The following is a 15,255-nucleotide window of genomic DNA, read 5'->3' as shown; positions in this document are numbered from 1 at the left end:
CGCCGCCGGACCTTCCCCGCTACAGCCCGCCGACCCCGCCGCGTCCCCTGCGCATGCGCGCCCGCGGCAGCGCGTGGCGCGAGCGGGGCCCGCGCGGCCAGAGGAGGCGGGGAGAACCCCGCACCGTTCCGCCAATGAGGGGCTGGCGGTCCCGCGCGCATGCGCGGAGAGCCGTGCCCGCCCCACCCCCCCCCGCCCGCAGGGCTCGTTAGAAGTGTTTCCGGCGCGGCGGCTGTGACGTGCGCGGTCGGCGCCGGGCTGTCCGGCGGGCGGGCGGTGGGAGATGGCGGAGTATCTGGCCTCCATTTTCGGAACAGAGAAGGACAAGTGAGTGGCCCATCCACCCTTCCCGCGCTGCTCCTGCGGCTTCGGTGTCCCGGGGGGAGCTCGAGGGAGGCCGGCGGCTGGTGGCGGGTTCCGCGGGGCGCGGGGACGCGCAGCGCCCGCCTGGGCGGCCTGTACCGACCGTGGCGGTCAACCCTCCCTTCCCCCGCCCCCGTGGGGGGGCCCGGCCCGTTTCTTCCACTCCCGCTCCAACGGCCTGCGGCATCCCGGGCACCGGGGCGCGCGCCCGAGAGTTTCCTTCCCCCTTCCCCCCCCTCCCCCGCGCGCAGGAACGTGGCGGCGCGCGGCCGCAGAGGGAAGAGGAAGCGAGGCGGGCGCGCCCCCCCCCCCCCCCCCTTCTCCCCCTCTTCCCCCTCCCCTCCCTCCCCCCCCTGCCCCGGGCCCGCGGCGCGGCTCCGCTCCCCTCCCCCCCTCGCTGGAGCGCGCGTGCGCGCGCGGACAAGGAGGGAGGAAGAGAGGGGGCGCGCGCGCGCGCCTCCCGCCGCGTGGGGCCTGCGCGTGCCCGCTCCGCGCGGCGCCGGCCCCGCCCATGCGCTCCCTTCTCCCCTCCTGGGCCGAGCGGGGTCCGTTCTCCCGGGAACTTCCTCCCGCCGCCCCCTCCCGGCCGCCATGCGGGCGTGCCCGCGCCTCGTGGCGCGCTGCCGGCCCCCCCCCCCCCCCCCCCGTCCTCCCTCCTCCCCGCGGCGGCTGCGCTTTTCCGGCGGCGGGCGGGAGCGGCCGGGGCCGCTGGGTGCCGAGCTTCCCGCCGCCGCCTGCCAGAAAGGGCCTCCTCTTCCTCTTTTGTTCGCGTCTCTGCCCCTCGCAGCAGCCCGAGAGCTTCCGCTCTGCTGCAAGGACAGCGACTGGTTATTTCTCCCCCCTCCCCAGGGTGCGGAGGATTTCCCCGACTGCTGCATCCTGATCCTCAGGCTTCTGCCTGCAGCCTTCCACGCGTCGGGAACGCCTCTAGTTTCTCTGGTTGTTGGAAGCACACTTACAAAACCCTCCTAACGAAAATTTGGTCACCGTCGGCCTGACCAAACCAACGTGTTTTTCCACCCGTAAAAATGAAAGGGGGCATCGATGTGCTGCTACTGGACTAAATTACTCTTGGCAGCCTCTGGCCGTGAGGCTCCTGTTTTCCTTCTACTTTGTAGTGCTGCACGCCAGTTCCAATTCGCTCGTCTGTCAGAAAAGCAATATCGGCAGCCTCTCCTGAGCTCTGTTACTGTAGCATCCTTTCCGATAAAATAAATGCATTACAGTTTAACACTATTAGTATGTGCAAGTACAGCAGCATGAGATTCCTGTACTGGTCTTATTTTTCTGTTCAAAAAGCAAGCAGAACTTTCTAGAAACTGTTGAACTTGGAGACACTATTGGAAATTTTTATGGTTAGATTTCTTTTTTGTTTCAGGGTAGAGTTCAGAAAAGACAGTAAGTATGTCGTAATGCTAAGTATATATTTTCAAAAACGTAATGAAGAGTAATCGTGTTACAATTTTACAGTAGAATGTTTATTGCTAAAGATTAGATATGCTTTAGTACTTCAATATTTCTCCCTTCCATGAGTTGATGTTGGTTACATAGGATTGCGAAAGAATTGGTGTTAACTATGAGCATGGGAATAATAATCTTTCTTCCAGGAGAGTTCTTTTATTTCACTTACCCATCTGTAGCCCATAATAGTTTTCTTGCCCTTCAGAATTTTGCATTCAGTTTTCCCGGTCAAGGTAACTAAGCTTCTTAACGATTTTCTTTCATCATTCCATGTGAATTACACTTACATGTGAGAGTTTTACAGGCATTCCTAAACCAGCAGAGTTTCTGAAGGTGTCATTAGATGATAGATAATTCAATAAAAGCTTGTGGTTTAAAAAAATATTAAATGCTTCCTTTTAAAAATATTAACTACATTTATGGAAATGACTTAATTAAATTATTTTTCTTATTTGTATTCTCTCTGTAACATGTGTTTTCTCTTATCTGAATTATTTCAAATACTGTGTTGGCAGCAGTCTCAGTTACCCTTAGAGTATAACTTCAAACAGGTGGTTTAAAAAACGTTGGTAGGTGCAACTGTATCAGATGTAAAGCTGGTTACATTGCCTAGGCAAGGGGTTGCTTGAAGTGCGACACAACCACCTAGCTCATAGTGTAAATTTTTGGACTGTTTTTCACGTTATTTCCCATCCCATCACTCAATGAAACCGATAAAGACAAGAGTGGAGAACCAGAAGGGTAAACCAGTAGTGATATGATTGCTTCTGTCCATGGTGGTGTCATGAGTGCACTTTGAATTTGAGTAGCGAATGAAATTGGTTAGATGACTCACTGTAAATTAGGGGTAAGGAAAAATGAACATGAACAGATTTGATATAATGCTTTCCTGTACGGTTTTGATTTTTTTTCTATGTTACTTCCCCACATGAAGATAAAGGCATTTAGGGCATACGTTTTTCAGAAATTGCATATTAATGTCTAATGTCTTTCTATTCTGGTATCTAACTACTTCGATTTTTTTCTAACTTGCAGAGTCAACTGTTCATTTTATTTCAAAATTGGAGCTTGTCGTCATGGAGACAGATGTTCTCGGTTGCACAACAAACCAACATTTAGCCAGGTTTGTTTTCCTTTTGTTTTTTCTTTCTTGTAGAAGTATATTCTTGCTTCTTTAAAACGTAGATTCTCAGATACAAGTGTATAATTACCGAGCTCCAGATTAACTAGTTCGCTTTTGGCCCCAGTTTATATGGGTTTTTGCTTTTTTTGTGGATATTCCATTTACTTCTCCCAGCATTTCTAATTATCTCCTGTCACCCTTAATGGCTGCAGGAAGTGATGCTGTTGTAAGCTTGCCTGTAGTAGAGACCAACCAGTGCTAACTTTCAGGTGAGTGTGCCTTCTCAGTGGTGTTTAGGCACTTAACCCGTCCCAGATTTTTTTTAATCGCAAACAGTGACAGCATGTTCCACCTATCTCAAAGGTGTGAACTTAAGTCCTTTATGCATATAATTGAAGAAAACTAATTAATAAATAAAAGCGACTTGTCTGTCGTTAACGGTTGTTCACTGACCCAGACTCTTAAGTTTCAAGAGTAACTTACATACTTCTTTTGAATGTGAAAGAACTGTTTCTTGAAAACAACTTGCCTGGTTGCTGAGGGTGTAGACGTCAGTTCATTTGACAGATTATTTAATCTTTGGCTGTGTGAATATTGTTAGAGACATGATGGGTGACTGACTGTCTGCCCCTCCAAAAAAAAGGTGTAGTGGGTGATAGGTTTTTTTTAATATGAGCTCTATAGTCTTCAGAAATTATGTTCCTGGAGAACCGTCGTCTTTGCCTTTTTCTATCACTGCTGATTGTCAAGGTATACAGGTAAACAGATTTCTTTAGGAATATTGTATATGATAAGTAGCACCTGTGCAAGTTGTTGCGTTATCAGCAGTTTTACCTACAAAGGTGAAGTTTACATAGCAGTGGAGTGTCTGCAAGCTCATTTTAGCTGAATTGGAGTAAGAATGATGAGAGTGCTGGGCTGTTAGATGGTGAGAGTTAAACTTTGCGAGTGCGTTGAGTGGGCAGGGGGAGCTCTAGGGGGGACTGTCTAGGCTGCTGATCGATAGGGACTGCTGCTGGTACTTCATCTACAAAACCAGTTTTCCACTTCTGAGAATTTAATAATTTCTAATATAAATGTTGTATCTCAAAAAGAATGTTGTCCATTTACAAAACTACTCCATGTTGCTGACCTACATGGAGAGCATGCTGAAATGTGATTGGTTGTTTAGAGACCTGAATTTAGGTCGTTGGCTACTAGAAATATTTCTAAATTAGACAACTTCCACAGTAGTTAGTTAAAAAAAAAAAAAAAAAACAAAAAAACAACCAACACACAAAAAACTCAAAACTCAAACTACATCTTTTACAAAAAAAACTTTTGTTTTTTTCTGTCAGTGCAGTCTTTAGCTTTGAGTTAGAAACTGCGGTTAGCAATGCCAGCTGAAGTGGGTCAGCAGGGCAGGCCAGATTGATCCAGTGAAGTCTGGGACCATTAAAGCATCGCACCTGACTGTGTTTTAATGTCTGTAACCTACCTGTCAGGTGAGTAGGGTTCACTACAGAAATCTTTATTTGTATGCAGATTGGTAATCAGCTGTGATAGAAAATAGAAGAACAGATGCCTTACTAATGGGAAGTTACTGGCACAATATTTTTATCTTCTGTTGCTGGTGCAGCTACTCTATGGAAGCGCTGTGTTAGGAAAGGTCGTGCAATCCGGGGTGATCAAATTACCACCAATCAGCAGAAACACTGTAACTATATGCATGTTTCTGGCTCTCTCCAATTGTAGGCTAAAACATAGTTATTTAAAACCTGGGCCTCGGAATCACAAAGCTTTGGTTGGTATGACCATACCTGTTACAAAACAAATGTGTGATTTCTAAATGTGGTGTTGCAGATTTTTTCTTTACCTGTTAAGTGGGCAGCATATGTAGGTATGACACTGCTGGTCCTGTGACTTCTTTTAAGTTCTGAATTCTTAATGTGACTAATAATAACCGTGTAAGCTAAAATTATTTGGGGATTGCCATTCATACTAACTAACGTTGAGCTTGTATTTTAAGTAATCAAATTTCAATTTTTGAGGTGCTTACAGTGATATGGACATTTGGAATTTTTTTGTAATATTAGTTTACTAACTTAAACATGGTTTGTTTTTTCAGACAACTTGATTTTAAGAAGAACGGTACAAATGTAAGGTTTCAAGTCTGCCTGGGCTAATTCTTCAAGTAAAAAGCAGAAGGGCTAAAAGGATATTGTCATTATTTGAAGGATCGGAAACATGTGAACCTATGATGCTATTATATTATTTAAACAGAAATTCCACCAAGAAATTCCTGACACACAAAATGAGATGTAGCTCTTGCCTAAAAACCTTGCTGTCTGGTGAAACATTTTAGACACTGTGGCATTATGTATTATGCTGTGCACATAACGCTATTTTTTTTTTCCCCTTAGACTTACAGTAGTGAATCTGGTCTTAAAGCTAGGCATATCCATACTGTCATGTAGTCTGACGTTTTAGGTTACTGTGCCTCACAACTCCCATTTTGAGGATAGCTGTTGAGACAAATGCAGCTCTTTCTTGGTGGTTAATTAAAACTGTTTTCATAATATGATGGTCTGGATGCAATTTTGGAAGATATTCTACAAATACAAAAGGAAATCTTAAGAATAAAATACTACTTTTAGCTGTTTGCAAACAAGTTGTCTCTTTGCAATTGTCTATTATATGCACAGCAGCCAGTAGAATTCCCCTTTTTATTTTTTTTCCCCGCAGACCATCTTGATTCAAAACATCTATCGTAACCCCCAAAACAGTGCACAGACGGCTGACGGCTCACACTGTAAGTCCCACAGTTGGAGAAATTTTTTTAAAGAATGGTGTTAAAGAGCCCACTCCTAATTATGAGAAAATAATGTTGGCTTCTGAGCTGCTGACATAAAGCTGTTGCAAACAGGACAAGTGACGGAACTCGTCTTGCGCATAGATCAAGAACTTGTCAAATGTGTGCGATTCAGAATGCAGAATTGACTGCATAAATTGGACTTGATGCAGATTCTTTTTTGTGCTGCGAAGTGAAAATTGATTGCTTAGTAACACTGCATTCTTTTTAAAGGGTTAACCTGCAGACATTTCTCAAATTCTTGATTTTACAAAAAAAAAATAGGCACATATGTACGGTAAGTTTCCCAAAAGTATGGGTTTTCTTTCATGTTAACTTTTTTAGGAAAATGGAGATTTCATGTTATGCTGTAATTATTGTATTACTTTCCTGGGGTTTTGCTCCTAAGAAACCATGCAGTAAAACTAAATTCAAACTAATTATTATGCTTATAATTTGAATGCCTGGATGTGTCTGGATGCCAGCTATTACATACCTGCCTGAAATCATGCAAAACCCCTCTATAGTAATATTGGTGAATAAAATTTTTAAAATACAATAATGGAGTATCATGAGATCTCTATTACTTTACAGTGTTAGGTTGATTCAGAAAGGTCACCAGCTGAGTGAAAGTTCTCCTTCTTGGGAGAGAATAACCACCTCTCTTTCAGCACAGACTCGGCTAAAGCGACCCAAAAGGAAACCGGTTTCTTGTTAAAATTATTTCCATAATATAAAGTTGTTGCGTTTTGTATTTCAGACCATTGCCCTCTTGAACATTTACCGTAACCCTCAAAACTCTTCCCAGTCTGCTGACGGTTTGCGCTGTAAGTTCATACAAGTTCCTTCACTGGTTCCCTGGGCTTGATTGTCAGAGCTCAGTGTCGACTTAAGCTGGTCTACCATTTTAGTTTAACAGATCAAACTGACCACGTTTCATTAAATGTGTCCAAAACAAGCACACAAGAAAAATATATATAAAAAAACAACCAAAAACCTTTTTGTCCCACTCACCTTCCTCCCTGCTCCCAAAACTCTGAGGGGAATCCGAATACCATCTATTGAATCAAAAAGGATTGAAATTGTATTTCCCCTGTAAAGCAGTCTCGGTTGCGCTGCTTTCTTCCCTCCGCCTTCCTCCCTGCCAGTTGCCTGCATCCTAGGAATGCTCTTCTGTATGTTTTGTGCTATCCATTAGGTTCCACTGTCTAAAAGAGCAGGACAATAACATGTTGACTTCATCCAGAACAAATTTCTTGCTCTGTAAACGTTAAGAGAACTTGAATTTGAAACTTTTCAGATTGCATGCAGAAATTTTGTCCTAGGTTAATGCAGCTTCTATTTAGAGTCTACTTTGGAAGAATACACTTTGACTGACAAATGCTTCCCTTCTGGCAGCTGTCCTTTTTGGATAGGTGCATGCTTAAAATTCCTTCCATGCTTTGAAAATGCAAATTTCAAAACCAAGTTTCATATTTACCTAGGAAAATATATCTTTTAAAAGTACTTTTGAGGAGGGCAAGGCATTTGGGTATGGTCACAAGCTAATTTAATGACTCCTCATGAGGAAGGAATGGACATAAGAAAACACATCTACTGTGAGACTGGCAGAAGTTAAATGACGAGTATTGTTGATCTGTGATTACTGATATATCATTGTAATGGAATCATCAATATTAGGATAAGATTTAAAAAAAAAAATAATTTAGGACCAAAAAGGATCGGTGTTATTTTCTAACTAATATTTCTTGTTGAAGTGAATAATGACTGTGTGATAATAAAGCTTTGTTTGGCTATTCCTTTTTTTGATTGTTGGATTATAGACTAGTTCAGATTAGTTACCAGCATTTGATTAGACATGCTTTGTGAAATCAGCCACTAACTTAAAAGTCAACACTGTCTCTTCTGGTTGTTAAAGTCCTGATGGCCCAATTAAGTAATTGGAGTTTTTTGTCACACAATCAAGCTAGATACGTAATGAGCTATGTAAGTTTGTCTAGATGCTTAAACAGTTCTATTGGTTTGTAGGCTTTCCTGTTGCAGATGCTTGGTAGTTAATGCAGTTTCAGTAAACAAAAAAAAAGTACAGTTGGGTATTTCCACTCTGTCCCTGAATCCTCAATGCGCTGGTAACTAATTTGCACAGAGTTACAGCAGTTTGGTCTGTGGAGCTGTTGAGATTGTGCAGCTGCAAGAGTCTTGAACAGATTCTCTGGCCTCCTCCATGCTGGTATCTGACTAGTTTGTCTTGACAAGCGCGTAGCTGTTCAACAGAGCCCAACTTTACCCTCTGTGGTAGAGCTGGCGCTCTGTCTTCAGTAGGTCTGCTGAAACTCCCTGTTTTTTTGGTATTTGTCCCTACTTAAGTACTGCATGTATTTTAAATGGTAACTTGGGTAGCTGTTTAATGCTTTTGTTGTTGCTTAACTGTCTTCCTTTCTATTGCCGTCGTAGAGGATTAACCTTAGTTTTGAACAGCAGTAGTTTTCCTGAGTATTTCAGTTAGTAATTGGGCTTCTCCAGGTTCAGATACTGGTAGCCCTGGCATATAAATATTTATAAAGCCTGTGCATATGTATGTTTGCCACTTTAGAAGGACATACAAATAGTCATTAACTAACTGTTGCTTATGATCTCCTAATTTGGCAATGGAATATCCTTATATGTTTTTAGCACTTGTCCATCTGGTAAAAAGTAGTTATTCCCAGTGTGGCTCAGAGCCCCTGTCTGATATCTTTAAAACAAACAAAAAAAATCCTTAAGTATTAGCAAGCTGTTATCAGTGGTGTTGGCAGAACCGTGGGAATATAGTTAAGTATTAAACTGTCTACAAATATTGGTGTAATGTTTGATATTTCCTTAATTTGCTATACAACTGTGGGGAAGAAGAAAGGTCTTAAAAGCAAACATGTTTCAAACACAGAAATGTTGTTAGCCTAAACTATATAACAAATGCCCCTTAGCCTTCTTCAGGAGGTGAGCTGGGTGGAGGAAAAGTAATTACAGTTCCAAAGAGTGTGGCTGTTTAATATTAGAGCCTTTGAAGAAAAATGTAACTTTCATCCAAATGGTAATATTAGCCAAAAATGACTGAGCCCAAAGCGACTCTTTTTTTCATAGCAGCCTGAAGTGAATAAAGTCAGCTTTGTTGGCTCAGTTTCTTGTCTTTCATGTTCTGTGAACTAAAACAGTAGTACTTGGAATTTAAAGGCTAGAATATTTTTCTAGCATAAAATACAGGGTTCATTTTAAAACTGCTCTGCTTGGTCTTAATAAACCACTTAAATGCTGAAGAGCTAATACATTAGGCTTTAGTGTATACAGCTTAATGTAGTTTAAAGTGCTCTAGTCTGGATGAAATAAAAGAAATTCATTTTTATATTCTTAATGCTTTGAAAAATAAGCCAAACTTACATTGTTTTTTTTTTATAGCAGCAGGCAAGCAGTGCTCATTCGTAAGGTCCAGCTTGGAGCATGAAAATAATCTAACCTGAATATGTGGCTAGCTTGTCTTGCACTAAAAGGTGTTCTGCAGGACTATAGGAAAATTAAGTGATGCTCATAATTAAATTAGAAAATTGCTCTCTATTGCAGAGCATTATGGTACCCTTCTTTGAGGGCACTGAGAAAAATGTGTCATTTTAGTAACTATTTTGAGCAAATTAAAAAAAAATCTAGGTTATGTTACGTTGCGAACTCTCAAATTCCAGTGTATATGCTGGAGAGGTGGTCATGTTAAAATGAAATTCTGCCTTTAGGAACAGGAATACTAAATTGCAGTCATGCTTTAAAATACGCAAATGTGATAAAGCACTTGCCTTCTGTTTAGGTAAAATTGTTGGTAGATAGAGGGTGAGACTACATTAAATTTAAGTGATATTTCCAAGTGATTCCTTCCCCCTTCCTTTAAATTTGTGGCATACAAGTTCAGTTCTGATTAAAACCTGTTCATGTCAATATAATGTTTTGACATACTACTTTGGGGACTCAAAGCTCTTCACATGTACTCATTTTTAATAATCTTATTAGTTAGCTCCATGCTATATGGTGCCTTTTATGCTCCAGATGGCCTTTCTAGATTATTTTGTAGTATGATCAAAATCTTTCTTCCTTATATATAGGCTCTAATCGATATGACTCTTGATTTTTACAGGTGCTGTGAGCGATGTTGAGATGCAGGAACATTATGATGAATTCTTTGAGGTATGTAAAAGATGTAAAAATGCATTAAAGTGTTTGTGAATTTGTCAACAGAAATAAGTTAGATTCACTGTATAGCACAATTAGATGGCTTCAAAGAAAAGTGCTTGTTTCCTCAGGTGTTCCTATAAAACTTAACAACTTTCAGTGCTAAACATTTCCTGGTATAACCTTGGAAATTTGGCTTTAACTTCACTGTTTATAATAGACTTTGTTTAAAAATCAGCGACTTTCATGATGTAGTGTTGGTTCTATAATCCCCTTCTTTCCTGTACCTTTAAAAAAACCTCAATTTATATAAAAGCAAATTAAGTAAAACTGTAGCATCAAGGCTTATGTCATGTTTTCAGTGCATCTTGCGTATTACGGAAATACTGTATGCTTAATGTTTTTCGTAGCTTTTTATTGTATCCTGTTAGTGCTGTACTTAACAGATGGACACAGTACAGGACAAGCAAGTACTAATTTTAAAATCAGAAATGTTAAAAAAAAAATTACTTTTTAAGGAAGACTTTATTTTAGTTACTAACCGCAAAATGCAATACTTCTGTACTTGGTAACAAACGTGCTGCAAACTTTTAATTGGTTGCTTTGTGCTTAGGAGGTCTTCACAGAAATGGAAGAAAAATATGGTGAAGTTGAGGAGATGAACGTTTGTGATAACCTTGGAGATCATCTAGTTGGAAATGTATACGTAAAGGTAGGATAAAGAGAGACATGTTTATGTCATCAATAGGGTTGGTATTTAGGGGTGATGCTTATTAACTTACCATTTTAAAAACTACAGTATGCTTGTAAATTTTGTGTGAGTAGCTAAATCTTCAGGAGATAAACTCCTTTCCAACTTGACAGTATAAAGGCAAAGAGTGGAAATCTGAATGGAATCTGATTGATTAAGGGATGATGAGAAGCTTTCTTGATAGTCAAAACCTGTGTCACTTTCATAAAGATTAACACTTTTTTTTCACATCATTACAAACACAGTCACCACCACTGGACTGTTTAGTTTGCCAGGACTAATTTGAGGCCTGTCTTCCCATCACACTGGTTTTTCAGCACTTCATTATGAGCACAGGTTTATTCGCAACAGGTGTGTTTATTTTCAACAGATGCATTTATTTTCTAACTTCCCAGTTAAACAAAGGATACTGTAATCAAGTTACCTTTGGCAGTATCTGGCTGTTTTAAGGTGCACACTGGAGCACTTAGATTTAGCTCTTAAGTTATTGGTATCTCTTGAATAATGAGTACAAAGGTGTTACCTGCAGAAATTTTATTGTGTGTGAGGGAGGCGTGAGAGAGTTTGAATATTTCTACTGTACATTCCCTGGAAATGGGATGCAAAGTATTTTCATGCCTAGAATTCTCAGCTGTGTAGCTCATAATTGGAAACAAAAAGTTGTTTTTAAAAATTTGAAGGTGATTAGCTGTGAAAAGGAATTTCAAATTTAAGTTTTACTTTCATCATGAAACAGGATCAGATTTGTGGAAGTTCCAATTTAAATTACTGAGAGCTTGAGTTCTCATGCAGATTTTGTTAAAATGTTTGAAAAAATCCATTACCCCTGGAGCATTAGTGTTCTAAGCATTAGAACTCTTAAGCATTCTCTTTCTTTAAAGTTCTACTAAGAAAACTAAGTATCTTCTATCATCTTTCAATACAAGCCACAAAACTCAAAAGACCAAATAGAACATAATTAAGGGGAAATATCAATGTTTTGAATAGCTCTGAGTCCTGATTCATGAGAAGCTAGCATCTTTACCCTTGATTGACTGTTCCATGAATATTGAAGTAGCTTCTATTTTGATCACTAGTCCTAAGACTCAGATATTGCACAACTGATTTGATGGGAATCTTTGATCTGCTGCTGTTGGTTCTCTGTAACGGGAGAAAAATGTTCATTTTGCTTTTAGTTTCGCCGTGAAGAAGATGCAGAAAAGGCTGTGATTGACCTGAACAATCGCTGGTTTAATGGACAGCCCATTCATGCTGAGCTTTCACCTGTGACTGACTTCAGAGAGGCCTGTTGCCGTCAATACGAAATGGGGTAAAAGTGACTTCCTGTTTGCCTGTGACAGTGTTTCCGAAATGCAGGCACCACCCTGTGCTGGTTGCTTGGGTGTGGCTTTTGTGTGTAGCTTAGCGTAGGAAGAAAACCACTTCAGGTGATGTTAGTAGGGAGGACCTGCAATCAACCTCTTGAATTTTGCCGTCGTCTTAGGATTTCGATCTAGGAGTAAGTTGGTGTCAGTAAATGATACTCGCAATGTACTGGTTTTAATGTTAGAGGTGACTAACTTTTAGATGGCCAGAGGTCCACTAGGGCTTTGGGCAAACGTACAGTGCAGAGCTGGGAATTTTAACTGTGTCTGTTGAATTCTGTTTCAGAGAGTGTACACGAGGAGGTTTCTGCAACTTTATGCATTTGAAGCCCATTTCTCGAGAGTTAAGACGCGAGTTGTACGGGCGGCGTCGTAAAAAGTAAGTTTTGCTTTTAAACACAATTAAACCACGTAAATTAAGGATCAGTTGCTGAAAATGCTAAAGGCAAATCTTCAAACTTAAGCCCTCTCTTGTTTTTTCTAATGCAGTTCTGACACATGCCAATGAAAAGACATCAAGTGAAGCTAGCAAGTGGCCAGTCTAGAGCAAAGGAATAGGTCTTTGTTTAAAAAAAAAAAAAGTTACGGTGCTTCTTGCTGTGCTGTGGATGCTGAAGGTTGATGTGGCTTTAAGAGAAAGCAGGGTTCAAGGAGAAGCATACTCACTGACTTAAGTGCATAGGGACCTACCCGTGGTTCAAATCTCCAAACACTGAACTGTTACAGGAGGACGTTATCTGGGAGAAGCTTTGCTTTATGCTTGCTCTCTACTTTATTCTCTTCTAAACGTACTTGCTCGTGGCCTCTGGTAGAAGCAGGCTACTTGGCTAATGGGCGTTTTGGCAGGACCAGATTGACCGCTTGCAGCCTTATGCACAATCAAGTGCATCTATAGATTATCTTCAGGACTGAGCCTTACTTGTTTTTTACAGTTAATAGCCAACTCTTCTAGCCTGTATTCATTCCTTACTGTTAGTAGCAGGCAGGCACTGTGTTGAGCTCACTTTTTATTAACACTAGCCTCACAGTGTGACCCTTCTTGATATGAATTCTCAGTAGGGCAGAGGAATAGTAATTTTGCTTAATCGCAAAAAAAGATTGCGAAAGATACATTTTATTATATATTTATATTAAATTATTTCTTTATTAAGGTACCTTGTAGAAAGGCTTATAGCACTGCTGTTATCGTTATACTTGTCTTGTGGATGGTTCACTTTGAGCTGGATTCAGTTTGCTTGCTTTTAGGACCTTGCTATTTAGGTTAGGCTTCCAAAATTGCTGAGCTTTCGTTTACATAGAGCAATATCTTACAGGTTTCTTTCAGTTGCAGAAGGAGCCTGGGATTGTGAACACGCTTTTCTTATAAATGTCTCCAATTGGCAGTGTCTTAGAATTTGTGAGGATGAATTTAACTTTGGAAAGCGTAGACCGTGTTGCTTAGGCATATGTATTTGTGCCTAAATGCTTTCCTAATACATTGCAGTTAATAATTTAAACTTAAATGTAAGCTTTTAAGATGCTTGAATGACTTATGAAAAAGGCCAAGTATTGTCTCTTGTATTAGCCTTTTGGTCACTTCTGTGAATCTGAATCTCTTGGATTTAGTAAGGTTAATTAAAAGGTATCACCTTTTATTGCAAGAAAGATCAAATTTGTGTGTTCAAGTTTTTGAATACGATTGTTTTACCCATAGCCCAATTTCAGTCTGTGGTAAAACAGAATAGCAGAATCGTCCATCTAGTTTTGTCTTTATTGGCCCTATTTAAGTTCTTTGTGCAGCTAAAGCTGTCACAGCTTAGCAGTGAGGCTTGATATTAAAAAAAAAAAATCAGTTCTTGTGTCAGTGGGGTTTCACAGGTATGTTGTATAAAATAGATTCACCTGAAATTAGTTCTACACAGAATTAAATACATCAAAGTTTTTTGAGTAGAAAAAAGGATGGTAAACCAGAACTTTTTAATAATAGGTTAATTTAGTAATTCTGGACAGCTCAGTGGTTGGTATGCAAGAGTTATGCTTGTGTCTCTGTCATTGTAAAATTTGTCACCCCATGCACTTCCACCCCATAACATCTCCCTATGGAACAATATTCTGCAAATTAGACTTATAGCATTTGTGTCCCTGAGCTTTTTAGTTCTGCTGTAATTTCCACATCTATTTAAAACTGTACTGTTCACCTATTATATAAAATTGACTTTTATAAAATGCTTAAAAACATTTAAACCACTCTTCATTGACAAGTGCCATACGAGCTATAAATCCATAGTAGCTGTCTTAGCAGTACATTCTGGGTGATTTTAGCTTTCTTACTGAATTTAAGTCATCGACCTCAGAGGCAGGGAAAATTATTTGTAAATGCTGATGGCTTCTGGAAGGAGGGGGTAGGAAAAAAAGGGGGATGGGGAAACAAAACATAAAAAAGAATTTACTTGTAGTTGCAAATTAATGCAGTTCATTTAGTAGGATAGGACTTAGAAACAGCTGTAAGTTTTTGCTGTGTGTTGTGAAGAGCTATTCATAACTGCAGAAACAGGTGTCCCCTTCTCTTGCTGCTTTAATTTAACAGCTGTGTAACAGTCCATTTGGTTCCCCTACATCCTTAAGTTTTGCACACCTGTTGTAATGGCTGACCAGCAGTGAACAGTTGAGTCTTTTAATGATACGTGTTAGCTCCTTGGTATTAAGTTTGTTCAGTTTGTAAATACCTGGTTCTACAGCCTCAGTGCCAATTCACCAATCCTTCTAATGCCACATTGTCTTTCCTCTCCCTCATTACTTACATCCATCCTTAACGTGTCCCACTGTGTGGTACTGCAAGTAAATTGCTGAATGCGATGAAACAATAAAATGTTAAAACTTTCTTTGAAGGCATAGATCCAGGTCGAGGTCCCGTGAACGTCGGTCTAGATCCAGAGATCGTGGTCGTGGAGGTGGTGGTGGTGGAGGAGGAGGACGTGAACGTGATAGGAGGCGGTCAAGAGATCGTGAAAGATCTGGTCGATTCTGAGCCATGCCATTTTTACTGTATGTCTGCTAGAAAGTGTTGTAGTTTGACCAAACAAGTTCATAATGAGATTTTTTTTTAAAGATGGGCTTCTGAATAAAAAATTTGTAGTGATACAGTATTCTTTGTGTAACTTGTTTCTTGTGGGGGGAGTCTTTTTAACTGTCATTC

General features: G+C 40.5%; 1 protein-coding gene across 5 annotated transcripts; it reads left to right on the top strand.

The window, feature by feature from the left end:
* The first annotated feature begins 257 nt into the window (after nt 1-257).
* On the top strand, nt 258-15,205 carry U2AF1 (U2 small nuclear RNA auxiliary factor 1). 5 transcript variants are annotated; one of them, XM_086618386.1, is made up of 8 exons: nt 258-327; nt 2,860-2,947; nt 6,538-6,604; nt 9,931-9,980; nt 10,579-10,677; nt 11,892-12,025; nt 12,367-12,459; nt 14,949-15,205. In XM_086618386.1, exons 1-8 carry the CDS (start codon nt 284-286, stop codon nt 15,085-15,087), a joined length of 714 nt encoding a protein of 237 aa, XP_086474512.1. In that variant the 5' UTR covers nt 258-283; the 3' UTR covers nt 15,088-15,205. The 5 variants fall into 5 exon arrangements, with proteins under 5 accessions (XP_086474512.1, XP_086474519.1, XP_086474526.1 ...); XM_086618393.1 differs by lacking the exon at nt 6,538-6,604 and adding an exon at nt 5,672-5,738; XM_086618400.1 differs by lacking the exons at nt 258-327; nt 6,538-6,604 and adding exons at nt 5,055-5,085; nt 5,672-5,738 and having other exon boundaries at nt 2,866-2,947.
* The last annotated feature ends 50 nt before the right edge of the window (nt 15,206-15,255 follow it).

Source organism: Tauraco erythrolophus, chromosome 1 (genome assembly GCF_009769465.1).
Source record: "Tauraco erythrolophus isolate bTauEry1 chromosome 1, bTauEry1.pri, whole genome shotgun sequence".
Lineage (NCBI taxonomy): Eukaryota > Metazoa > Chordata > Aves > Musophagiformes > Musophagidae > Tauraco > Tauraco erythrolophus.
The sequence above is the reverse complement of the archived record's forward strand: the minus strand, read 5'-3'. Positions and strand labels throughout refer to the sequence as shown.

Coding starts and splice junctions, on each gene's coding strand:
- U2AF1 (XM_086618386.1), top strand. CDS start 284: ATGGCGGAGTATCTGGCCTCCATTTTCGGAACAGAGAAGGACAA. Junction 6,605..9,930: donor GTCTGCTGACGGTTTGCGCT/GTAAGTTCATAC, acceptor TGATTTTTACAG/GTGCTGTGAGCGATGTTGAG. Junction 9,981..10,578: donor ATTATGATGAATTCTTTGAG/GTATGTAAAAGA, acceptor CTTTGTGCTTAG/GAGGTCTTCACAGAAATGGA.